This window comes from Felis catus, chromosome B4 (assembly GCF_018350175.1).
Source record: "Felis catus isolate Fca126 chromosome B4, F.catus_Fca126_mat1.0, whole genome shotgun sequence".
Classification (NCBI taxonomy): Eukaryota; Metazoa; Chordata; class Mammalia; order Carnivora; family Felidae; genus Felis; species Felis catus.
In genome coordinates this window covers 124,140,294-124,165,090 of record NC_058374.1, presented here as the reverse complement: position 1 = coordinate 124,165,090, position 24,797 = coordinate 124,140,294, and the positions used below count along the sequence as shown (strand labels likewise).

Genomic DNA, 24,797 nt, shown 5'->3' with positions numbered 1-24,797 from the left:
GAGGTAGCTGTTGCTCAAATCCACCTGGTAGATCGAGTGTCGCCCTGGAGGGCTGTTTCTGCCCTTGGTTTCCCCTTCTTAAAAAATCGAGGCGCAGGCACGCTGCCCTCAGGCGGGTGAGACACTTTCATGTGGGGGAGGGAAGGGGCTGAAAAGGGGGGGAAGCCTGGGATATCACGCTTCGCAGAGGCCCGGGAAAACACCGTGGGAAGAAAGCCCGCAGAGACCTCAAGAGGGTGCCCGGGTCTCGGCCCCGGTAAGCCCCGCGGAGCTCGGAGGCCGCCGGCCAGGGCAGCGCAGCCTCTGCGGGAAGCCGCCCGCCTCGGCCCGCAGCCTGCTCTGCAGGCTCCCGCGGCTGCGGCCGCTCTGCACACCCGGCGGAGGAGGGCCGGGGCGGGGCCGCGGCCGGGGGCGGGGCCGGGGCGGGGCCGCGGCGGGCGGGCGGGCGGGCGGGCGCGCGGGAGGCGCGGAGGGAGGGTGCCGCGCCGAGGGAAGCGGCCCGCGGCGGAGGGAGGGGAGGCCGAGTCCTGGAAGCGGAGCTCCGCGCTGGGACTGGTTCCTTCGCAGCCATTTTCTGTCCAACCAAACAGCCGATTGGAGACGGGAGCCAACCAGGGCTGCATTGGAGGTTTGTGTCTCGCTTCGGCCAATGATCGCTCCTAAACCGACTCCACTTTAGCTCGAATGAAATGTCCGTCTCCTCCCGGCGCCGTCCCCGCCGCCAACGCCGCCGCGGCCGGGGCCATTCGCCTCCCTCCCGCCCGCCCTCCCGCCCGGGCCGGGGCCGGGGCTGGGGCCGGGCCGGCGCCTGCGAGGCCGCTCCCGCTGCGGGCCCGGCCGGGGAGCGGGCGCGGGGCCGCGGCGCGGCTCTTTGTGCGCCGGGCCGAGGAGCGGCGGGACGCGGGCCAGGCCGCCTCCTGCTCGCCGCCGCCGAGCTCCGGGCCCGAGGCCGAGGAGGGGGCGTCGGGGCACCGTCCGGCCCCCTCTCGGCGGCGCCCCGGCCGGCTCCATTTTGTGCGGGGAGCCGGGCGGGGGCATTGGCCCGGACCCCGGTCCCGACCCTGCGCCCTTGGCCGGGCTGCCGCGCGGAGTCCCCGGGGGCGTCCCCCTCCCGCCCGCCGGCTGGCCCGCGGGGCCATGGCGGGGCCGGGCCGCTTTGTCTGCCCCGGCGCCCCGGGCGCGGCGGGCGGGCGGGCGGCAGGCGTTGGGCGCGGGCCCGGGCCCGGGCCCTGGGCGGGCGAGTCGGGGGATGCGCGCCAGGGGCGGCCGCCCCGCACCGGCGGGACTGACAGTCGGCCGGGCCGGGCGGTGGGGCCGGGGCCAGCCCGCGCACCTTCGTGGGGAGGAAGCGAGGTCCCCGGGAGGAAGGAGTGGATTTGGTTTCCCCGCAGTCTGGCTTACACGTAAAGAATGCAGCCATCTGGCGGCTTGCGGTCCCTGGACTTGCCCCGAAGGTGGGAAGGAAGCCTTTCGGATTGGACTAAGGTTTTAATCTTCGGTGGGAGGCGGGGAGGATCTGCCGGGCCTGAGGAGTAGTAGTAGTCTCCGAGAACAAAGAATTAGAGAGCACCCACAAGTCGTAATCTTGCCCAAAGTACTGTAACAGGGTAATTAAACAAGGTTAGCTAGCATACGACCTTTAAAAAAATTTAGCATCCTACTAACCCGCATGGACTCCCACGGTGCCACGGTTCGTGCCCCGAATCACTGGGGTGGTTTGGGCTTTCTTAGTATGGAAAGTAATCGGCAAAATAAAGTGATAAGATAAACTGATCGATATAAGTGGCACTAATAAATAGGGGTTTTATTTGTAAAGTATGGAAAGTTTAACTAGAATGCCTTAAAAGGCAATTATTCCTTCCCCGCACTGCTCCTGTAGCTTAATTTAAGGATTCTATTGATGCAAAACTCTGGTTGTTGATGCCAAAGAATGGAGGGTGGAGGAAGGGTCTGCTGCTTTTCTTGGATACAAATTTGCATTTCTTCAAACATTAAACAGATGTATGCATTCCCTTGAGCTTTCACATATATCATAACCTGCCTTTAGGAAAATATATACCATATGAGGTGACAGTGTTTATCTTTAATGTATTGAATCTAAATATATACGGAGTCAACTATTTGGGTGAGTGTGATGAGGTGTGTCCCCCGCATCCCCCCCCCCCCCACCCAAGCAAAACACATAAATATATATAGCTCTATTATTTTAAGTGTTCTGGGGATTTTCTTTCTCAGAGACACCCTTAAAAAAAAACACGCTTCTAGCTACAAGGAAGGACTCTCCGGGCAGTTTTGGGGGTTAGAAAGAGGACAATATTTAAGAAGAAATTAGACATTGCTTTTAAGATTATAGCAGAATAGACAATGTCATCCTGTCTTTGCTGCCTGGACTGACATCTAAAGAATTCAATTCAGTGGCTACAATTTTTTCTTCTGTTTACTAGATTTCGTGCTTGAATGCATATCATTATTTTCTCTTCCTTTAAAATTAATACTGAAAGGAAATGTTTTTATTTTGCCCCTCCCCCCAATTTAATTGCTTCACTTGAAAAAAGGAAAAGAACAAATGAGAAATGGAGGTTGTAACATTGTAATTGATACCAATTTATTCAGCTATTTATGCTTTGCAGTGAAAATGAAGTGCTATTGAGATGCAATTTTAGTCCAAAATGGTGGTGCTTTAAAATGATAAATAAAGGTCTTAATTGATCGTGTTCCATGTATGCTTTCTGGGCAGCATGTTTCTTCTTTCAGTATAATCTGAGGTGTTTAATTTAAAAGCATTGTATTCTGAGATATTTTTCTCCCCTCTTGAGTTTTTGGACTCCTAAATTTCACTGTAAAATATTAAGATCATCACCAAGAAATTAAGTTGGGGCATTTGTGTCTTGAGTGTTAATATTTTCAATAATTTAGATGTGTAAATTTTGGTCTCTGGCATATAATCTGGGTGTTGTGATGAATATTTATGATGAACATGACTAAATTCAGGGTTATGTTAGAAAAGCAATTCCTCCTGCCATAGAATTAACTTTTTTGCAAAGTCTCCAAAATATATCTGCCAATTTAAGAAACCTTTATTGGGTGCCTGCTTTTTTGCACTCTATTGAATAAGAATAGTAGGCGAAATTATACATGCCTTTTAAATTTTTACTAGGAAGGAAGCCTGTAGGCTATACGTTGTTACTACTAATAGATGTTTATCTTCTAGGTTGAAATTGGGTGAAGGGTAGACACCTTTTAGACAGGTGTTCCTGAATACCACTGGCAACACGGTTCTGACAGTATTTCATAACAGTAAGTACGTTTTACCATTTTGGTTGTTAATTAGATTTGAACAGTAATTAGCTGGGAACAGAATTATAACGGATGTATATTGGAGGTCCCAGGTAGAATGAATGCCTTTCAAGTCTAGACAGGCAGTACCTACTCATTCCTGTTGCTTCCTTCTTTTTAGTGACTTGCATGTATTGTTTCCTGTGGGCCCCTAAGCGCTGTGGAGGCTACAAGATAAAAAGCTTGTCCCAGCTCTTAAGAGGCTGTTTTGCTGGAAGGGCTTTAATGGAACTGAATGCTTAGAGGACATTATGCAGGGAAGGGAAGACGCTGGTTTTAAGGGTAGCACAGGTGAAGAGACACAGGTAGCACAGGTGGGGTCAGTCTCGGTAGCTGGGAATGTCAGGGACCTAGCCTTGAAGGCTGAGTGGAGTTTGGATAGGTGGCTCTCACCAAAAGCAAAAGCCTGAAAGCAGGGATTAGTAACTTCTGTTTAGGGGATGGGGAGTAGATCTGCATGGTCCAAGTGGGAAAATCCTAGGATAATCTAGTGAGAGATACTACATCTGTGATGTCAGGCACGTCACAACTTCCTTGAGCCGTGACTCATGCCTCACTCCTAAAATAAAAGAGCTGTACCTGGTGATCCTTAAATAAGGCACATTCTAGCACTAAGATTTTTATCAGCCCTGAAGATAGAGTTGGAAACAAGTTTAGTTAGGTTAAATGGGGGATCCGCTCGTGTAAAGCCATGAAAACCTAGGTTTGGATTTGATGCTGAAGACTTTTAAAACCATTATAGGTTCAAGAGCTACAGAAACGGTGTTTTAGTGAGATCGGTCTTAAAACAGTATGTACCCAGGTATGGTGGGTAGTAATCCAGCGGCAACAGAAAATGGCTGGGCATGTCCACAAAACTTATTAAAAGAGGTAACAGTTCAGGTGGAACTTACAGGAGACTGAAGAACGTAAGATGGCACGGGTATAATTAGCCTGGAGTGTGGGATTGAAGTTGTGAAAAGGAGATCGAGGAGTTCTTGTCCATTGTCTCGTTGCAGGACACGGGGAGGGTGAGTTTCCTTTTCCAAAACCTTAAGTTGGCAGTGATGGGCTATCAGACACGTTCTACAGGCACGGCCTGCTGGAGCGGCAGGCAGGATATGGTGGGAGATTTAGGATTTCTAAGCATAAAGTGATATTTAACGAGTTTTCCTTAAGAGAGTGAGGGAAGAGAGAGAAAACATAACCTGGGATGAAACTAACAATTGGGAGGTGGGGAGGAACAAATAAACCAGGAAAGAACATTGCTTTTGAAATCAAGGGAGAAGAGAATTCCATGTGTGAGTGTGTGGTCCACAGTGGGCAGCACTACTAACCACAGGCAGGTAGGCTGAAGGCAAGACTATTGGCAACTTTCGTTTTTTAAGTTTGTTTATTTTTAGAGAGAGGGAGTGGGGGAGGGGCAGAGAGAGAGGGAGAGAGAATCCCAAGCAGGCTCTGCACTGACCTGAGCTGAAATTGCGAGTTGGACACTTAACCCACCGAGCCACCCAGGCGCCCCCGATTATTGGCAACTTTAAGAGCCGTTTCGGTGTCATGGTGGGGTGGAGAAGCACATGTCCGGGGGGTTTAGGAATGGAAAGGTGCATGAGGACCATCAGGGGGAGAATGATAGCTAGACAAGGGTGTGGAGCAGAATTACGGTTTACGAGTCTGTGCGTACTTGTGTGTGTTCAGTGGGGGAGACTAAGCATGTTTAAGAAAGAGTGAAGAAGCTGGCCAAGGAGGACTGAAGATCCGTTAGAGGGGAGGAATCTTTTTGTCATTTCTTCTCAAAGAGATAAAAAGGCATTGGTCCAGAGGACAGGTGACAGTGGTTGTGTGAGAGAGAAAACCATGCCTAGAAAGAAGGGTGAGAGCTGTATCTGAAGGGACAAAAATAACACTAGGTTACATTTGTTGAGTTCTTAGTACGTATCCTGCACTTTGCTAAGTATTTCTTATATAACAACTTCACTTCTCATAGCAACTCTATTTAAAAAATGGGCAAGTTGAAGCACAAAGAGGATGGTAAGTAAAGACACAAAACCCGGTGGTCTGTCCTGAGAGATCAGGTCTGTCCTGATCACAAACCCAAAACCGGGTGCATGGCTTACACCTCACAGATACTGTCCTGGCTCGAGACGCAGCTTTAAATGTCTTTAATACATGAGGTCAGTAGATCTAGAATTGAGAGAGGGTAAAGTCACGATTTAGGCTGATGGGCTATAGGAAAAACTAGCAGGAGCAAGTACTGTAAAGTACTTGGCATCTGAGACTCTGGATTTAACTCCCATTTACTGTGCTGCCTTTGGGCAAGTCATTAGCCTTCCCTGACCTCAATTTCCTCATCTGTTTCGTGGGGTTGTGAACACTGACTGCGTGAGGTATTTAGAAACTGTTCAATAAATGTTAAACATACTAAGGAGGGAACTGTTTCCTGCATTTGTGCAAATTATTAATACAATTTAAATACTGCTGTATCACAAAATTACAGAATGAACATGTACTAGCCAGCTATTTCACAGAATATTCTAGAAAACAGTATCAGTTCAACTAAGTAATTAGAATAGCCAATAAAATTAATTTGACAGGAGGGGCGCCTGGGTGGCTCAAGTCGTGATCTCACACTTCTTGGGATAGAGCCCCGCCGACGGCACGGAGCCTGCTTGGGATTCTCTCTGTCCCTCTTTCTTTGCCCCCCCCCCCCCCCACCCGTGCGCACGCACTCTCTCTCAAATCAATAAACATTAAGAAAACTTAATTTGATGAGACTGAACTACTCTTTGTCTATATTTATTAGTTCTTCTGGATCTAATGATTTGTCACTTTACCCATGTGTTGTCACTCTCCTACATGCTCTTCCCTCTTCATTGTCTGGATAAAGCCCAACACTTCAGCTTCTCTGTTCTTACACCAGGTACAGATGTGCCACGATTGGACATCCTGGTGCCAGTGCACATTCGTGCTCACCAGCCGCAGCTCCGCTCCTCTCATGGCTCAGCGCTTCTATTCCCCGCCCTTCCCACTGTCTGTCTCCCCAGCTGCAGCCATTCCAGCAGCGTCCTCTCGGGCCTTCCTCCAGTTCGTTTTCAGTCCGTCACCAGGACTGTCGATTTGACCTCCTACAAGGCTCTTTCCTCTGCTCCCCTTGTTCCCCAGGGCTGTTGTCTAGGACCAGACACGGGGAATGTTCATCGTCTCGCCTGAAGTCATGCGCTGACCGCAGCCTCATGGTCCTTAGTGGTCTTCTGCCTCCATTCTTGCTCCCCTCTGTCCATTTCTACACCGGACTGTAGCCAGAGTGATACCGTGAAAAAGAAATCTGATTTGCACAATTCCGCTAAAACTCCCCTTTGATTCGCTCTGACTCACGAGGCACTGCTTGCTCTAGCCTCTACTTAGTTCATTCCAGTTCACCAGTACTATATTTTGTGTTTGCTTTGCCTGAAACATTCTTTTCCCATTTTTCTTTGCCTGATTTCTGTCTTTCAGTCTCAGTTGAAATTTCATTTCCTTTGACTGCTTCCTTGACTCCCCAGACTGGTGTGGTCCCTTTTACAGTAAGCTCTCAAAGCATGTAACACAACACCTTTGTTTTCCTTAGCATTTGGCACTAGCAGTTAGTTAATTGTCATTATTTAATAGCTATATATAACATTTACTGAGTACTGCTATTATACTATGCTAAGTCCTTCCATGGTGAGTCCTGTCTCGTCCCACGTGCTCAAGATCTCATGGCAAGTAAGTAGGAAGGAATTCAAACCAGGTGATAGGATTCCAGAGCCTGGGCCTTGGAAGTATTAATAGACTGCATTCCCCAGCCCTTCCCCCTGCTACTAGTTTACGTAATATTTGTCTTCTCTGCAAGATGAGGACAGAGATCTTGTCTGTGTTGTTGACTGCTACGTCACCAGCACATAGCACGGACCTGATAAATACCACGTGCTTACTTGGTTAATATTTGTTAACTGGCTTACTTAAAATCTACAGGCTATTTTGTATATTTTTAAAGGAAGTTCAGACCTTGAAAAAGCTTTTGGGATGTATCTAGCAAGTTTCCCTGCCTCCTTTCCCCCCTCATATATATGAGTGGCTAGCATAAGCATCAAAGATGAGGCTAATTTGTTGAATGCAAGGTACTAAGTTGCCTTGGGGATTCAAAGAAGGGGACACTAATTTTAGGCTTCAAAATGGGGTCTTAACAGAAAGATTTCAGGAGGATGGGAGAACGTTGGGATTAAAGTATGGGGCAGGATTTTCATGGTAGAAAGATAGAGGAGAGGAAGACAGAGGTGTGGTGAAATGACAGAAAAGCTAAGACCTGCAGACCCAAAGACACAGCTAAGCCAGTGCCCTCAGGGTGGTTGGGACCCGCCACCTCCTGAGAACACCCTGAGCCACGTGCCAGACATAGCCCTGTAGCAAGTTCCCTTTATTTCATTCTGACAAGTCTGAAATACTTTCAGAAGTATTTCTTGGAAGACTGCCGTTCAGTGGCTAATGCTGTGAATCCAAATGATAATCTTGCTGCTGATCCAGTGCCTGAGAAGATAATGTGATTTAAACTTTATGCCTTTAATATTTTTTAATATTAAAAAATGTGTGTTTATAAATTAATTAATCTCTCATATTCCACCCCGCAAAGATTTTTTTCCAGTTGTAGATTCTGAAACAGCCACTTTGGTTCTTTCTCCTGAACCTTGATCTCCCTTAATCTCCCTTAGGGCACTGGAAAAAACTAGTCAATTCACAGATATCCTCATTGAGCTGTCTTTATGGCTAATAAATCCATCACCATATCTATTAAGGATCACTCTCTTAGTATCTTGTTAGCATTTTAGAATTAAGATAGCATTTTATTTTGGGGTAATGTTTCACATGTTAGCTGTTTAAGATGGGGAAGGTGGTATTATTTCCATTTTATATAGAAATACATTTAATGGGTAGGGATGCTGTTTTCAGGATCAGTAGAAGAGTCCGAATCAGAGCTCACTGCCTGTTGTTTACTACTACTTAGAAGACACTAAGAAGTGTCATCAATAATAGGAACCCTTGATACCTAATAATAGGTACTTGCACAAATTACTAAAGGCAGGTGAATTCTATTTTCTAGCCCCTTAGAAAATTATATAAATTATGGAAATGTGTCTTTATCTACAATTAAATTAGATACCACAGTCAACAGATGCATCAAAGAAATGCCATGTTTTTGAAGACGTGGAAACTAGGTTGGTTATTTTACTACTAGATGAAAATCTAACAGAGATGGAAAAGACGTGTTAACACAAGGGCTTAAATAGTGCAGTCAAAACATTAAGTCCTAGGCCTTGAGAATCCTTTAGGATCAAGTGTCTCTTTTGGATTGGTCTGAAAGCATGTAGAGATTGTATTTCATTTTTGCTACACTTTTTATTCAGGTAATGCGTTTAAAATTTTTCTACCCACAAATAGCCAGTCCCTTCCTGCTTTGAATAGTATTATTTGCAAAGCAGAAAGACTTCTAGGATTTGCTATGTTGGTGACATGGAATGGAGACAGTGCAGGGTTAGGGTTCAGTTTTCTCTAGATTTTCCCTCTTAGAATTCTTTTAGCTTTGAGCAAACTTAATTAAGCAGGTTTCTTTTAAAATAAAGTCACTTTAATTCTCATTCTTGTCTATGGTTATGGTTTTACTGTCTTTATATGTAGATGTCCAATCTCCCTGACCCCTCCTTTTCTTTTTCTTTAAAGGATCTAAAGTTTGAGGGCGGGAGAAACTGTTGACTAGATTTAGAGATGACAGCCTCATTCAAAACATGGGTGTGCTTATAAACATGGAGAACAAACTGAGGGTTGCTGGAGGGGTTATGGGAGGGGGGATGGGCTAAATGGGTAAGGGGCATTAAGGAATCTACGGAAACTATTGCTTCACTGTATACTAACTAATTTGGATGTGAATTTTAAAAAATAAAAAATAAAGTTAAAAAAAATGGGTGTGCCTTCGGGTTGCATGGGTACAGATATGTGCAAGGAATCCATATGCTTCCTATACCAGACAGTTTGAATCAAGACATTGTCCCTTGAACTTCTGTGAGACAGCAGAGACAGTTTGCGGCAGGCGCAAGAGGGTTTGCGTAGGGATAACAGGCTTTACTGTAGCAGGAGAGCGGAAAGTGATGGACACGGGTGCTTGTAGGTGACTGCTGAGCTGGTTTTGGCTTTGCTTTTCATTCCAGGGATAAGCTAGGTTCTAAGTCGGGGTTGTCTGCACTATACGTGAGGCTTATGGAATTGAAAAGAAAGAGCTGTGTGTTTTAGATTCATTTCCTCGTTTTGTTTCTCCGTTGGTCTTGTGCTTATCACTTATGGAGGGTGGATAGGGGAATTTTGAATCATTGGGAAATTATCCAAAGGTTTCCAAATCAAGAAATATAAATGTTTTCTTTTAGTAAGCTTAAGGCCTTGAAAACTAATTGACCCACCCTGTGACAGCTTATGAGGATTGAATCTAGTATGCTTTTTTAATACAAGTTTTACTGAAGGGTATTGCAAACCTTTTTCTCCTCGTAGATGGATGGCGACAGTGCTACAACAGACGCTTCTCAGCTAGGCATCTCTGCGGACTACATCGGAGGAAGCCACTATGTGATACAGCCCCACGATGGTAGGAAAGCTACGACTAAAACACCGACTGGCAGAAGTAACTTAGTGGAAATCATATTACCGTCACATTCTAGGTTACGTGGGTCTTTACGGGAAAATTAGCAATCTTGTGTCAAAGGTCAATGATGGTCTAAGAAGATGTATCATGCTTTTTTTATTAGAAATAGTCTTCAAAAGAATGATGAGTTCTAGAAAAGAATTCTGTAAATAAAGTATGCCTTTTAAAAACTGGTACCGTTTCTTTAAAAATTTGTTACTGATGTCCTACTTAAGTACTGAGTATGGCACATTCTTTTTCAGTTGATACAGTAAAAAATTCTTTAGAGGGTGAGTTGCTAGCTATTATATTTCTAGTACTTACGAACAGACTTATTTTTGTTTTTCATTAAGTATTAAGTTTGATCTGTGTCAGCTGTTAGGATGGCAGTGTCATGTCGGCCTGTGAGAAATAATTTACTTTGTGGCATTCTGATGTGTAAGATTAAAAAACACTAAGATATATTTTTTTAGAAGGCAGTTGGGGGTGGGTGAGAAGTTACCTCATCCTAAGACAGACACACATAAAAATGTAACTTGAATCAGCTTAAGTGCCTTTCTTTTTTAATACACATAAATAGTGGGAAGTTTACTTACAAGATACTGCATTTAGTCATAAAAGGATATTTCTGGTATTGTGAAAGCTTCAGTTATATCTAAATCTATACCATTTGAGAATTCGCTTATTGTAAGATCGCTGGATCGGTGCAATAGCTTTGTTCAAAAACAGTATCAATCTAATTGGGTCAGTAATATTCAAGGCCACTTTTCCATTCTGTATAAACTTGGCTTTGGATAAACATATAAATAACCTCCTAATCTAGCAATATGAAAGGAACCCTCAGTCATAGTCTGTAAGTTTTCCAGCTAAGTTATGTAATAAATATTTCTGAGTACCCCTTCTATGGAAGATGCTATACCAAGTTCTAGGAAGTACACAAAGCTGATCCCTGGCCTCTGGTAGCAAACATCTAATAGGGAGGATGAGAAATAAAAAGAATTCTAAAATGTGTCAGAAAAAACACAGAGCAATCCTGTGATATTTTTGTGAAAGGAGAGATCACTTCTGAAGGTGCCGTGGAGATGTTTCTGAGCTTTTTGGAGAATGGATAGGTGAGGTTTTAGTAGGCAGATCTGAGGACAAAAGCATTTGAGGCAGTGGGTTGGAAATTAAGGAGTGGGTTTGGTTATGGCTATGAGAAAACCATGAAAAGAACTGCTACCCTCCTCCCTAAAAATGCCTAGGAAATGAACCAGGATGTTCTGAACTTAGATTGTTTCAGGTAGTCTTCTCTATGACGAAGTAAAGGTTGTGAGAAACGTTAAACCTGAGTTATTTTTATTTTTTTAGATACGGAGGACAGCATGAATGACCATGAAGACACAAATGGTTCAAAAGAAAGTTTCAGAGAACAAGATATATATCTTCCAATTGCAAACGTAGCAAGGATAATGAAAAACGCCATACCTCAAACGGGAAAGGTAATGCAGGGGAGACATTTTACCCGGCTTGCTTTTTCCAGGGGAGAGGGGAATGTAAACTGCATGAATATGTATATACAGTTTCTGTATATAGTCAGCTATTGTTTTCAGTCCTTTAGTCTCTCTTTCTCTCTTTCAGTTCTACACCCTTAGTTACTGGACAGTATTCCATTTTCAGTTCCCGCGGCCCCCGGTGCTTCCCCCTCCCCCACTTGAAGCAGATAAAGTAGAATTAAGAATCTTTTTAAAATATCAGGTTTGCCAAAATGAACAAATGAGGAGACTATAGATGCTGGAGAGGATGTAGAGAAACGGGAACCCTCTTGCACTGTTGGTGGGAATGCAAACTGGTGCATCCGCTCTGGAAAACAGTGTGGAGGTTCCTCAGAAAATTAAAAATAGACCTACCCTATGACCCAGCAGTAGCACTGCTGGGAATTTACCCAAGGGATACAGGAGTACTGATGCATAGGGGCACTTGTACTCCAATGTTCATAGCAGCACTCTCAACAATAGCCAAATTGTGGAAAAAGCCTAAGTGTCCATCAACTGATGAATGGATAAAGAAATTGTGGTTTATATACATAATGGAGTACTACGTGGCAATGAGAAAGAATGAAATATGGCCCTTTGTAGCAACCTGGATGGAACTGGAGAGTGTGATGCTAAGTGAAATAAGCCATACAGAGAAAGACAGATACCATATGTTTTCACTCTTATGTGGATCCTGAGAAACTTAACAGAAACCCATGGGGGACGGGAAGGAAAAAAAAAAAGAGGTTAGAGTGGGAGAGAGCCAAAGCATAAGAGACTCTTAAAAACTGAGAACAAACTGAGGGTTGATGGGGGGGTGGGAGGGAGAGGAGGGTAGGTGATGGGCATTGAAGAGGGTATCTCTTGGGATGAGCACTGGGGGTGTTGTATGGAAACCAATTTGACAATAAATTTCATATATTAAAAAAAATCAAAAAAATAAAATATCAGGTTTGGGCAGATGGGAGTTGTAACTTCTATAATGTTGCAGCAAAATTGGGTCTTTTTTTTTTTAAGATTTTATTTTTAAGGAATCTCTACACCCAGCTCAAACTCAACAACCTCGAGATCAAGAGTCGCATGCTCCACCAACTAAGCCAGCCAGGTGCCCCCAAACTGGGTCATTTTGGACTGATACAGAAAAATCCTTATATTTGGAAGCAGCTATTTTTGTACAATCATAAATACTAACACACTTTTGAAGTTAACAGGCAGGATTCTGTTTTAAGTAGTTCTGTCTTGAGACAAACAATCATATAGACTGTTATTTAGAACAACTTAAAAACACTCATTGTCACTCTACTCATCACTTGGTCTGAATTAAAATCCACACTTTTTATATATAACGCAATAAACTTTCTTTCTCACTGCAGCTTATAAAGTACTTGTGAAAGTAATAAAGATCACAAATAAATAGATTATTAAAATACATCACTAAGGGGGTCCCTGGGTGGCTCATTCGGTTGAGCATGTGACTCCTGATTTTGGCTCCGGTCATGATCTCATGGTTTGTGAGTTTGAGCCCTGCCTTGGGCTGTGCGCTGACAGCATGGAGCCCACTTGGGATTCTCTCTCTCCCTCTCTCTCTCTCTCTCCCCTTCCCCTGCTCGCACGCTCTTTCTCAAATAAATAAACTTAAAAATATGCATTGCTAAGCCTAGAAGTTCCAATGTGAGAGGTCCTCCTTATATTTTAAGGGGAAATAAATCAGTGCTGCTGATTGTTGTTGAAGTAGGTTAAGGCTGCATGCCTCAGCCACTGGCCACGTACGGTTATTGAGCACTTGAAATGTGGCTGGTCTGAATTAAGATGTGCTGTAAATGTAAAACATACTTCACATTGTGAAGGTTTCGTATGAAAAGAAGAATGAAAATCTCTCCCATTTTAAAATGGATGCTGTGTTTAAATGTTAGATAATAACTTGGATTTGTTAGGTTAAATAAAATCTCAAAATTCATTTCACCTGTGTTATTTGTATTTAAAAAATTTTTTTAAATATATATATACTTTTGAGAGAGAGAGAGACACAGAGCACAAGTGGGGAAGGGACAGAGAGAGGGAAACACAGAATCTGAAGTGGGCTCCAGGCTCTGAGCTGTCAGCACAGAGCCCCACGTGGGGCTCGAACCCACAAACTGCGAGATCACGACATGAGCCAAAGTCGGACATTTAACTGACTGACCCACTCAGGCGCCCCTCACCTGTGTTTTTAAACCTAGCTACTAGAAAACCTAAAGTTATGTATACAGCTTGCATTATAGTATCTTGCCTGACTGCATTTTTGCAGCTCTTGTTTGCTTTTCTCCGGGATATAAAATAGGCATGGAGATAGGAAACAGTATGTTTCAGCAAGGATTTTTGTTACTCCTGTTAGAAGTGACTTGGAATTGTACGATTTAATTCATTAGCTTTACTTTGAAACCCCACACCCTTAAAAGAATTCTCGCTTTTATAATGAGGTAGCCGGTGTGCCCCTTTTTGGTGAGCTTTTTTTTTTTTTTAATTTTTTTTTTTCAACGTTTATTTATTTTTGGGACAGAGAGAGACAGAGCATGAACGGGGGAGGGGCAGAGAGAGAGGGAGACACAGAATCGGAAACAGGCTCCAGGCTCTGAGCCATCAGCCCAGAGCCTGACGCGGGGCTCGAACTCCCGGACCGCGAGATCGTGACCTGGCTGAAGTCGGACGCTTAACCGACTGCGCCACCCAGGCGCCCCATCGCGGGCTTTTTAATAAACTCAAAGCCTGTACCTGACACTCTGGATCTTCAGTAGTAAAAATGTCGCCAAATGTCACTATTGTAAGCCTTACGTGAATTCACTGTTTTGTCTTTTTAAAATTTTCCAGTGTCCTTATTTGCAGAAATGCTAGGGCAGAGAAGCGACCTCTAAGTGTAGCCCCGCAGTACACTATATACACAGGAGACTGATTTTCTTGGGGCACCTGCTTAGTAAGTGTTCGTCTTTATGGGATGGTAAGGACAGCCAGTGGTTGCTTCTATGCCTAAATTGTATCTGTTTCCTGTGAATAGTTGTCAAGGCTTCTCTCACTTGTATTCGAGTTTTTGTTCTCATGCCAAAGGTTGGAATTTTGATAGCACACAATTTGTCAACGTTATTAGCATATATTTCAGAGATTAAATGTTAACAGCCATAAACTGAAATTTATAGTCTTCTGAATAGCCTTTTATTTCTGCAGGTTGTTAGGAAGGGGATGGTTACATTCCCTGCAGATTTACCTGTGATTTTTCTCTTCAGATTGCAAAAGATGCCAAAGAATGTGTTCAGGAATGTGTAAGTGAGTTCATCAGCTTTATAACATCTGAAGCAAGTGAAAGATGCCATCAGGAGAAACGGAAGACAATCAACGGAGAAGATATTCTCTTTGCCATGTCTACCTTAGGCTTCGACAGTTATGTAGAACCTCTAAAATTATACCTTCAGAAATTCAGAGAGGTAAATAAACTGTCTTTCATTATGCTTTTAAGAAACTAAGATATACGATTTACTTTAACTTTTTAAATGTATCATTCATCAGAAGAAGTATATGGTCACTTCTATTACTGTATTTAAATAGTAAGTCCTTTCTTTTTCCCTTTATTACTAATGACATCATAGTTATGTAATGATTAAGAGCACGGACCCTGGATTCCAGCCACCCGGAGGCTGGTTCCAAGCTCCACCACCTGTAACCTCTGGGACCCTGGGCAGATTATTTCAATAGGTTAGGCCTTGGTTTCCTGGTCTGTAAAGTGACGTGAGTAATAGCACCTACGTCACAGAGTTACTGAGAGAACTAAGTCAAATAGTCCACGTATAGCACTTAGCTTGGCTGATCGTGAGCACTCAATGGTAACACGCTGTTATTATGATTAATTTAAAAGAGGGAGCGTCTCAAAGCTTGAGGCCTTGCAGGTAAGAAAAACGGAATTATAACTATCCTTTTTTATTGATTAAATTCTTCCGCATTTCTTACTGGGTTTATCTTTGCCCGTGGTACGAATTTTGTGGAAATAAATTGAGATCAGCGTATTTATTTCCACACTACCACTTGGGTGTCAGATTCACATTGCTTTCAAAATACTTCCTTAATAGCTTTAATGTTAGAACCCCATTAAATTAGTGACTTAGCATTGAGTGATTAAAGTAGGAAGAGAATGTGTTAAATTCTTCACAGTACTTTTCCAAATCTTCTGCATCATAGAACCGTAGAAGTGGATGGAAACTTAGAGCTCTATGGTACAAACTATAATCTTGATTTAGGAATTTGAAACTTTAAACTTGCTATTATAGTGCTGTACTGTCCGGTTGGCTGAGAGCTTTATATGTATATAGTTAAATGATAACTTGGATCATTTATAGATTTATGGGCTGAATATTTATAGTGCTTTTCAACAGACTACTTCATCTGTAAATAGACTTCTATTTTCCTTTTGATGCAGTGTGGAATTAGAATGATTTTATTTTTATCCGTAAATATTTTAGATTTTCTAGGTCATTACTAACGCTGCCTTGTGATGATTACTGCTTATATAAAAAGTTAGCATTTTGAAGGGCCTCTTTGTATGTAATTAACCAGAAGTGTTAATACTCTGTGCAGTGTTTGTAATAATAGAAACTCCTAATTTTAGGAAACAAGCATTCTCATCTAGAAAACAGTGTCTTTTGAATGCCAGTGATTACTTTTTTGATTTGTCCTTCCCCAGGCTATGAAAGGAGAGAAAGGAATTGGTGGAGCAGTCACAACTACAGATGGATTAAGTGAAGAACTTACAGAGGAGGCATTTAGTAAGCAGTGTTATGATACGTTTATGCAACTGAATGTGTTCTTATAAGTCACATAGTTTGTTAGCAGTGACTCATACTAAATGTGGGGGTACTTTGGACCATCAGCCCTGAGTATTCTGACATAGCACTTCTTTAGTTCATGCCCTTATAGTTGAAGTCAGTGAGGGATAAGTATAGAGATTGAAATTCTGCCGACATTATAACCTTTCACCCATAGTTCTGATTTCAGTAGCCCCTAGTTTTTGCTTTAAGATTTCACATGAGATAGGAATATTGAGAATTGTAGTTTGTAATATAAAATCTGTGATTTAAATAAATTTGAACTGATGGCTTTTTTGAAAAAAATTTGAATAGGGGCACCTGGCTGGGTTAATCAGTGGACCGTGCAACTCTTAATCTTGGGGTTGTGAGTTTGAGCCACATGTTGGGTGTACACATTACTTTAAAATAAAAAATTTGTGGGGGCACCTGGGTGGCTTAGTCGGTTAAGCATCCAAGATTTCGGCTAAGGTCATGATCTTGCGTTCCTTGAGTTCAATCCCTGCGTCTGGCTCTGTGCCGACAGCTCAGAGCCTGGAGCCTCCTTCAGATTCTGTGTCTCCCTCCCTCTCTGCCCTTCCCCCACTTAACGCTCCTGTCTTTCTTTCTCTCTCAAAAATAAATGAGCATTAAAAAAAGAAAATTAAAAAAAATAAAAAATCTGGAGAAAAAAACCCTGAATATTGTCATATGGGTGAAATAAGAGGTCTACGGTGACTCTGTGTCTCATAAAATTTATACGCATATATTTTCTTTTTCTCATACGTAAAATATATACTGCTTAGTTATGGAAGTGTGGCTCCCAGCCACACTACCCTACCCTACCCACACTACCCTATGGTGTAGATCTACTTAATGAATTAGAAACTCCATCCACTCTCTCTGCAGAGTTGTACACATGGGCAGTTAGCTCAAGTGCATTTAATTTTACTTTATTTTTAGTTTATGTATTTTGAGAGAGTAGGGAGGGGCAGAAAGAAAGGGAGAAAGAATCCCCAGCAGGTTCCACACTGCCAGTCCAGAGCCCAACGCAGGGCTCAAACTCACAAACTGCAAGATCATGACCGGAGCCAAAATCAAGAGTCGGATACTTAACTGACTGAGCCACCCAGGCGCCCCAGCTCAAGTACATTTTGGAGAAATGAAAATTCAGAAAATTGAAAACTGCAATAGGAAAAATGTACTTTTTAGGGAGTTTTTTTTTTCTAAAATGCTAAATGTGGGGGGTTTATGATTTTGTCCAAGATGACACTGATTAGTGGCAGAATTGTAAGGAGACATTAATGGCATGACCTAAGGTTCAGATCGAGAGAGTAGATGTAATTCTTTTCCTGCTTTAACTTTTTAACTTTATCTTCCAGCTAACCAGTTACCAGCTGGCTTAATAACTGCAGATGGTCAACAACAGAATGTTATGGTTTATACAACGTCATATCAACAGGTAAAATACAACCTTCTTTGTGTTTTAAATTATTGTAAAAAATTGATTGTACCCATTGATTTTTATCGCAGGTAGTTAATTTCAGCACATTACAGTTGACCCTTGAACAACACGGGTTTGAACTGCACTGGTCCGCTTAATTATTTATTATGTTTATTTATTTATTTTTTGAGATAGAGACACAATATAGGCAGGGGGAAGAGAATCTCAAGCAGGTTCTACACTGTCAGCACAGAGGCCAACATAGGGCTCGAACTCATGAACTGTGAGATCATGACCTGAGCCAAAATCAAGAGTCGGACATTTAACCAACTGAGCCACCCAGGCACCCCTACACCAGTCCACTTATATGCGGATTTTTTTACAGTACTATAAATGTGTTTTCCTTAATAATTTTCTTAATAACATTTGCTTTTCTCTGATTTTGTTGTAAGACTGTAGCATATAATACATGTAAACATAAAGTGTGTGTTAATTGATTTTATGTTATCAATAAGGCTCTGGTCGACAGGCTATTAAATTTTGGGGGCAGTCAGAAGTTACATGAAGATTTTCAACTGCAGAGGTTGGCTCACCTAACCCTTGTGTTATTCAAGGATCAATTGTGTTGTTATTATTAAGGACCTGATAAAGTTGTTAAAAAATTGCTTTCTCAAAATATATAATTGTGTATTCTCTTACTAATTAAATATGTGCATAGATTTGTAGAGAGATGCATTAAGAAATTATTAAAGTAGCTCCCTTGTGTAGAGAGAATGATTTGAGAGTGGGAAGTAGATTTCTTTTTCATTGCCGATTTTTATTTTTATTTTTTTTTAACGTTTATTTATTTTTATTTTTGAGACAGAGAGAGATAGAGCATGAACGGGGGAGGGTCAGAGAGAGAGGGAGACAGAGAATCTGAAACAGGCTCCAGGCTCTGAGCTATCAGCACAGAGCCCGATACGGAGCTCGAACTCACAGACGCGAGATCATGACCTGAGCTGAAGTCGGACACTTAACCGACTGAGCCACCCAGGCGCCTCTCCTATTTTTATTCTTTAAATGCTTATAACATGTTATTTGAAAATTATTTTTAAAATCCTGCTCAATTTAAATTTTCTAATCTTAGATTTCTGGTGTTCAGCAAATTCAGTTTTCATGATCTGAAGAAATGGTGGAATGGGAGTGGAGAGAAGTGAGTCTGTACGATTCCGGAACCAGAGACATTAGAAGGAAATGACTGGGGGAAGATGTCTCTTTGTATATTAAATAGCTGTAATGTAGCTTCCTGATGCTTGACTAATTGAGGTGTTAATTCTGACTTGAGAATCTTTTTCATGAATGATTTTAAAGAAAAATTTGGATTTTAAAGGTATTAAAATATTTTTGTTTTGTACGAGAGTTTGTCGCTCTGTATGACTCCTGTATGCATTGTATATTGCAATTTATTACTGTCAGAGATTTGTAGACAGTTTCTTATTTTCATATTGAATCATGTTACTTTTGTAATTCAAGTAAGCAGCTGGGTTAATTCATGATGTTTGCCCTTTTAATAAAATATAAGGGTAGAGTTCATTTTGAATGCAAGTTGCCTTTATTATAAATTTGAGTTTGTCTTGGTTATATAATATCTTGCATGGTAACCTAGCTAGATTTTTAGCATTTGCCATATTTATTAAAATTAATTTTTTGTAAAACATTCATAGCTTAAGCAGCACCATTTTTTACAAAATGTAATTGAAAAATTAAGTGTGAATGCAGAAGCAAATATTGTCTGCCCTATTAAACTCGGTGCCCTTTAACAGTGTTTACACTGTTCGTTGTGCCTGTTAAGATAGTTTTAGTTTATTGGAGCTTTCGTTAGGACTAGATTTGTTTTTGAGCTACATGATGATGAATGTTGGGATTCATTTAAGTTTAATGTAGTCCTAGTGCTCTTGAAATGGTGCCCCTTTCATTTTTATATGATTTTTCCAAAGCATCTCTTCAAATATTAGAGTATCCTCTTCCAGAAGAGGAATTTTATAGTCTGATGGTAAATGTCCTCATTTTACCTTTTTAATTGAAACGTCAAGTTTCCTGTTACACTCTGGGAACCAGGAAGCGTTAGACACCCTCACGTGTCCACAGACCTTTTTCCGCATGGGTGAGTGAATGCAGTGAAGAAGAGTGAGTGCTGCGGACGGATGGCGGACGGACGGACGGACGCTGTGAAACAGAAGCCCCAGCTCCGAGTGCGCCACCGTCTCGATCTCTGCAATAAACTAAACTTAAGACAGTTTGACTTTGTATAATTTAGTAGTATGTGCTCGAGTTGTTCCTTTTTTAAAGTGAGGATTTGTATTTCCTCCTTTTTGTTGGTAATTGAACTGTTTTGTTTTAATATCAACAATTGCTACTGTACAGTTTGCCTAAAAGGCAGTTTGAATGTCATCTTGGAAGGACACTCAAATTTGTAAGATAGAAGCAATTTCACAGATACAGGCTGAGCAGAAATATTTACTTTGCCAGAAGGCGCCTTTGGGGGCACATCTGGACTAATCTGAGGTTAAGAACTCCCTCACTACCCTCCCATTTAAAAGATAATCTTCATTACAGAAAATTCAAATAGGCAAAAAAAGGAGGGGCATTAAGCAAAATCAACTATCATCCTACTATGCTGAAATAACCAATGTTAATATTTTGGTAAATATCATTAGTCCTTTTACTTTGCTAAATATGTATATTTTTATAAAAATGGGCTCATACTTGCATACTGTTTTGTAACCTGCTTTTTTCACTTAACAATATATTGTAAACATCCTTCCCAGGTCATTACATGGTCTTTTATTTTTATTCATTTATTATTCTGTTGTATGGCTGAACCGTAATTTATTTAATCCTCTATTGGACATTTTGACTATATGCATCTTTTCACAGTTATAAACAACACTTCACTGAATCTTGTGTACATCGATGACTGTTTTCTTGAAATAAATTCTTAGAAGTAGTATTGCTAGGTTAAACAGATACATAAAAATTGAAGGCCTTTGATACTTCTCTATTAATGTATTTATGAAATAGTTTCTACTTGATCCAGGCAGTATATCACTATATAACTGATAAAGGCCCTTGTCTTTGATTATCAGACTCTTCCTCTAAAATCAGTTTAAAGATGACAACTTTAAGACTTGTATCAATACAAACCACAACAAATGTCTAACGTTAGTAATTGGTAGTACTGAAACTTGAGGTAAAATCAGGTCAAGTCTGGCTTATGTGGCCTTCATCCTCTGAAAGGACACTGGCACCCTGCTGGGGTCAGGTACGCAATCTCCTTCCGTGCATGGGAGAGGCAGTGTCGGCTTCTTCCTTGGCCTGGGTTGCATTTAATTGAATGTCACATTTTCTTCCCCTAGAACTTCTTAACCAAATAAGCTTGTACATTAACCTAAAAGTGTTTTCTTTACAACTCTGGAGATAACTGATTTTATGAGTATTTAGGAGAGAGATGGGCTTCAGTGACTAAGTCATAGATGGAAGGACGTTCGTAACCTCGGTCTTCCCCCTCACTACCTCATTCTAACACAGATGCTTTAGTCCAGAGAGAATTTTGCGTGTTACCTTCCCCATGTCATATACTTGAGTATGATGATGTAATCTGTGTTTCTTTTCCTCCTACAGTGTAATACCTATGCAGTATTTTTTTTTTCTTCCAAAACATGCCTTATTGCCTGTTTTCTAGATTGCCTTAGTGGGATGAAGGAATGCCAGTTACCTTTAATGATTCCGGCTGAACCTAGTTATGAGGGCCCAACTAAAAGGATTTCTGCAACAGTATCAATTAAGCATGACAAATGAAAAAAAATCATTTCTAACATATGCCAAGAATAAAACCTTGAGTACAAGATTTTTAAAAAATATGTATTTTCTCTTTAGCGTAAGTCATTTTATCAGTAGTCCAAAACCCATATTTGTTGCTTTATATGATAAAATACATTTCTGAGTCACTCACATGATACTGGGTAAGATCTATACCAAAAGCTAGGCTATCTTAAATATGTATGTTTGGTTTCCCTGAATTAGACAATTTATGTTTAGGTATATTAAACTCATATTAAGTGTTCGTGTGCTCATGAGTAAAAAATAGAACAATCCCAACTAATAGTTTTAATTTATGGTTTCTTTTAGAGCTGGATATACTCCTTTGCTCACTTTAGCTAAACTGAGGTTTAGCTTCCTCTTGCTTGTTAGGCTCCAATCCTGATTTCTTGGCTCCTTGTGCCAAGTGCTTTGTGTCTTCTGCCCTCCCCACCATGGCCTTAAACACGTATGCTTCCCTCTGCCTAGAACATTCTTTCTCTTCCTGTGCCTGGCTAAGTCTCACCCTTCAGATTTTAGCTTAAACTCCATCAGGAAAGCCTTTAAAACTTGTTAAACCTTCGTATTACCACATAGAGAAGATGTCACCACCCCAAACCGAGTAGGTTTGTACACAGCCTATATGTTGGCTGCTACAGCCCCTTCGACATTTCTTTCAAGACAATGCTGCTTTTTATACCTGATTTTAAGGATTTTAAAACCAGAAGGCAGAATCTCTTCAAGTCATGGGCCACAGATGACATTGGGATGGGTCCGTTTCTCTGGCTGCTGGCTATCACCTTTCAAGATGTAGGCTTGCCTAACAACACAGTTCCAGCTTTCCCTGACCGGCTCCAGAGTCCGTTTCCTTTGGCACAGCACGGTAGATGGATACCTGTGCAAAGCAACGTATTGTAAAAACTCCTTTGCCAAGGTTCACGCCAGCAAGCGTGCCAAATGACAGCAGTAAACTACGTGCTGGCTCTGTAGAAACCTAATGGCCATCGGGGGTGGAAATGACAAGTTGACAGGTAACTCCTCCATCTTTCACAACAATACAGAAGATGACAATATTGTGACAGGGCAGAGTGCACACTATTGGCTCTTGGCAGGTATAATTTAGGTCTTCCTTGAGTGTCCTCTAAGAGCAAACAGTAAGTCTTTGGCACCTATTTTCCAGGGCTCAATTTCAGAGTATATCTGAATGAAAGATATTTCAAAACTTTAAGCACCAGGTACTTGGTTGAAAACACATTGCGGGGCACCTGGGTGGCTCAGTCATTTAAGTGTCCGGCTTTGGCTCAAGTCATGATCTCCTGGTTCACAAGTTTGAGCCCTGTGTCGGGCTCAGTGCTGACAGCTCAGAGCCTGGAGCCTGCTTTGATACTGTGTCTCCCTCTCTCTCTTCCCCTCCCCTACTGGTACTCTGTCTCTCTCTCACAAATAAATTAAAGGGGGCGCCTGGGTGGCTCAGTCGGTTAAGCGTACGACTTCAGCTCAGGTCACAATCTCGCGGTCCGTGAGTTCGAGCCCCGTGTCGGGCTCTGGGCTGATGGCTCAGAGCCTGGAGCCTGCTTCCGATTCTGTGTCTCCCTCTCTCTCTGCCCCTCCCCCGTTCATGCTCTGTCTCTGTCTCAAAAATAAACGTTAAAAAAAATTTTTTTTTTTAAATTTTAAAAATTAAAAAACAAAACACATCACTAGGCAAAGACAAGTCATAACGGATGGTGCCTTACAGCCAGGGCAGGTATGCCAAGGGGGCCTATTCTCGCATACGTAATGCCCAATATTCGGTCTGCAAGAGACCAAGACCAAATCCTTATCTCAGACCAAAGCAATCTCTAATCAAAGAACAGAAAGAAATATTTGAGCTAACAGCCATTTAAGAAAATGGCAGAGCCATTCCTCACTTTGGAGGAAAGGTAGAACTTTAAAAAAATGGGTTCTTTGTGTACATTCCCAACCTTGCAAGTAGCAGTACCCATACCACAGGAGTATTACCCTGCAGGACAGTGTGAAGGAGAGAACTAAGCAACCTATAGTTGTTTATGGAGCACAAACTGCCGTGTGAGCAGGAATACTCACATCAAGGGCAGAGGGAAACAAATTCTAGTTTAGACTTCATTTCTTGAGAGTAAGGCAGTCTAGATACTCTCAATGACTCCTGGTTCAAAAAAACCAAATGCCGGGGGTGCCTGAGTGTCTCATTCGGTTAAGCATCCGGTTCTTGATTTCAGCTTAGGTCATGAACCCAGGGTTGTAGGATCAAGCCCCATATTGGGCTCTGCGTTGAGCATGGAGCCTGCTTGGGACTCTCTTTCTCTCCCTCTCTCCCTCTGCTCCTCTCCCCAACTCATGCGCGTGCTCTCTCTCTCTCTAAAAACAAAACGAATGCAAATGCTGAATAAGACAAAGTAATATTAGATAATATATTTAAAATATATCACTGCATTGACACGAAAGTAGGCAAAACTCCACAAAAATGAAGTGAAAACAGGAAAGCTGTGAGGTAAGCCAGCACCAAAGCCTGCTTTTGCCCCAAGAGTTCTGTTGAACTCTGGAGACCATGAACTGATGGGAGTGGAGGGGCACTGGACATAAAGCCTAAGGCTCACCTAGGCTGGAGTCTAGTAGGACTGCCACAGAGAAATGGGCAGCAAGGAACCTTGCCTGTCGCGATTTTGGTGCGGGTGGCAGGGGATAAATAACGACTACAACCTCAAATTCGTAATTACAGACCGGCACTCAAGGTTTGTGATCTGAAATCACAGAACCATCAAGCTGGTAATATAAAGTGCTCTCAGAGATGCGTGGGTGGCTCAGGTGGTTAAACATCCCACTTCTGATTTTGGCTCAGGTCACAATCTCAGTTTGTGAGATCAAGCCCTGCATCGGGCTCTGCGCCCACAGCGTATCTCTCCTCTCTCTGCCCATCCCCAGCTCTGTCTCTCCCTCTCAAAATAAATGAATATTTAAAATGCTCTCAGGTTCGTAGTCTCTGGGTATCTGGCAGAGCAAACATACTCCCTTAAAGGTCTCAATTTTAGTCCATACTTCAAATAACCCCTATTTTCTAACAAAAGTAAGTTGAAAGGAAAATGGTACCATAAGTGAAAAAAACAAGAAAACAAAAACACAGCTTATACAACAAAATCACCCACGAAGACTCTTAATATTGGTACCAACACATGGAAATT

At 42.1% G+C, this 24,797-nt stretch overlaps 2 protein-coding genes across 7 annotated transcripts in view; one reads left to right on the top strand and one right to left on the bottom strand.

Moving 5' to 3' along the window:
* Window positions 1-475: 475 nt before the first annotated feature.
* NFYB (nuclear transcription factor Y subunit beta) lies at window positions 476-19,335 on the top strand. Of its 6 annotated transcripts, none has more exons than XM_023257385.2 (8): window positions 476-628; window positions 3,212-3,297; window positions 9,868-9,961; window positions 11,348-11,478; window positions 14,769-14,966; window positions 16,217-16,298; window positions 17,699-17,778; window positions 18,905-19,335. In XM_023257385.2, exons 3-8 carry the CDS (start codon window positions 9,868-9,870, stop codon window positions 18,920-18,922), a joined length of 603 nt encoding a protein of 200 aa, XP_023113153.1. In that variant the 5' UTR covers window positions 476-628; window positions 3,212-3,297; the 3' UTR covers window positions 18,923-19,335. The 6 variants fall into 6 exon arrangements, 5 of the variants coding, with proteins under 5 accessions (XP_023113153.1, XP_023113152.1, XP_044918184.1 ...); XM_023257384.2 differs by having other exon boundaries at window positions 18,890-19,335; XM_003989188.5 differs by lacking the exon at window positions 476-628 and adding an exon at window positions 803-1,454 and having other exon boundaries at window positions 18,890-19,335.
* A 1,236-nt stretch (window positions 19,336-20,571) lies between these two features.
* The window catches only part of HCFC2 (host cell factor C2), a 49,193-nt gene continuing 44,967 nt past the window's right edge, over window positions 20,572-24,797 (bottom strand). Inside the window, exon 17 of the mRNA XM_023257381.2 lies at window positions 20,572-22,495. Within this exon, the coding sequence (XP_023113149.1) occupies window positions 22,404-22,495 (92 nt within the window). The 3' untranslated portion in view covers window positions 20,572-22,403. The remainder of the gene's footprint in view (window positions 22,496-24,797) is intronic.

Excerpts from the sequence above, each read along its gene's own strand:
- NFYB (XM_045062249.1), top strand. The coding sequence starts at position 685 with ATGAAATGTCCGTCTCCTCCCGGCGCCGTCCCCGCCGCCAACGCCGCC.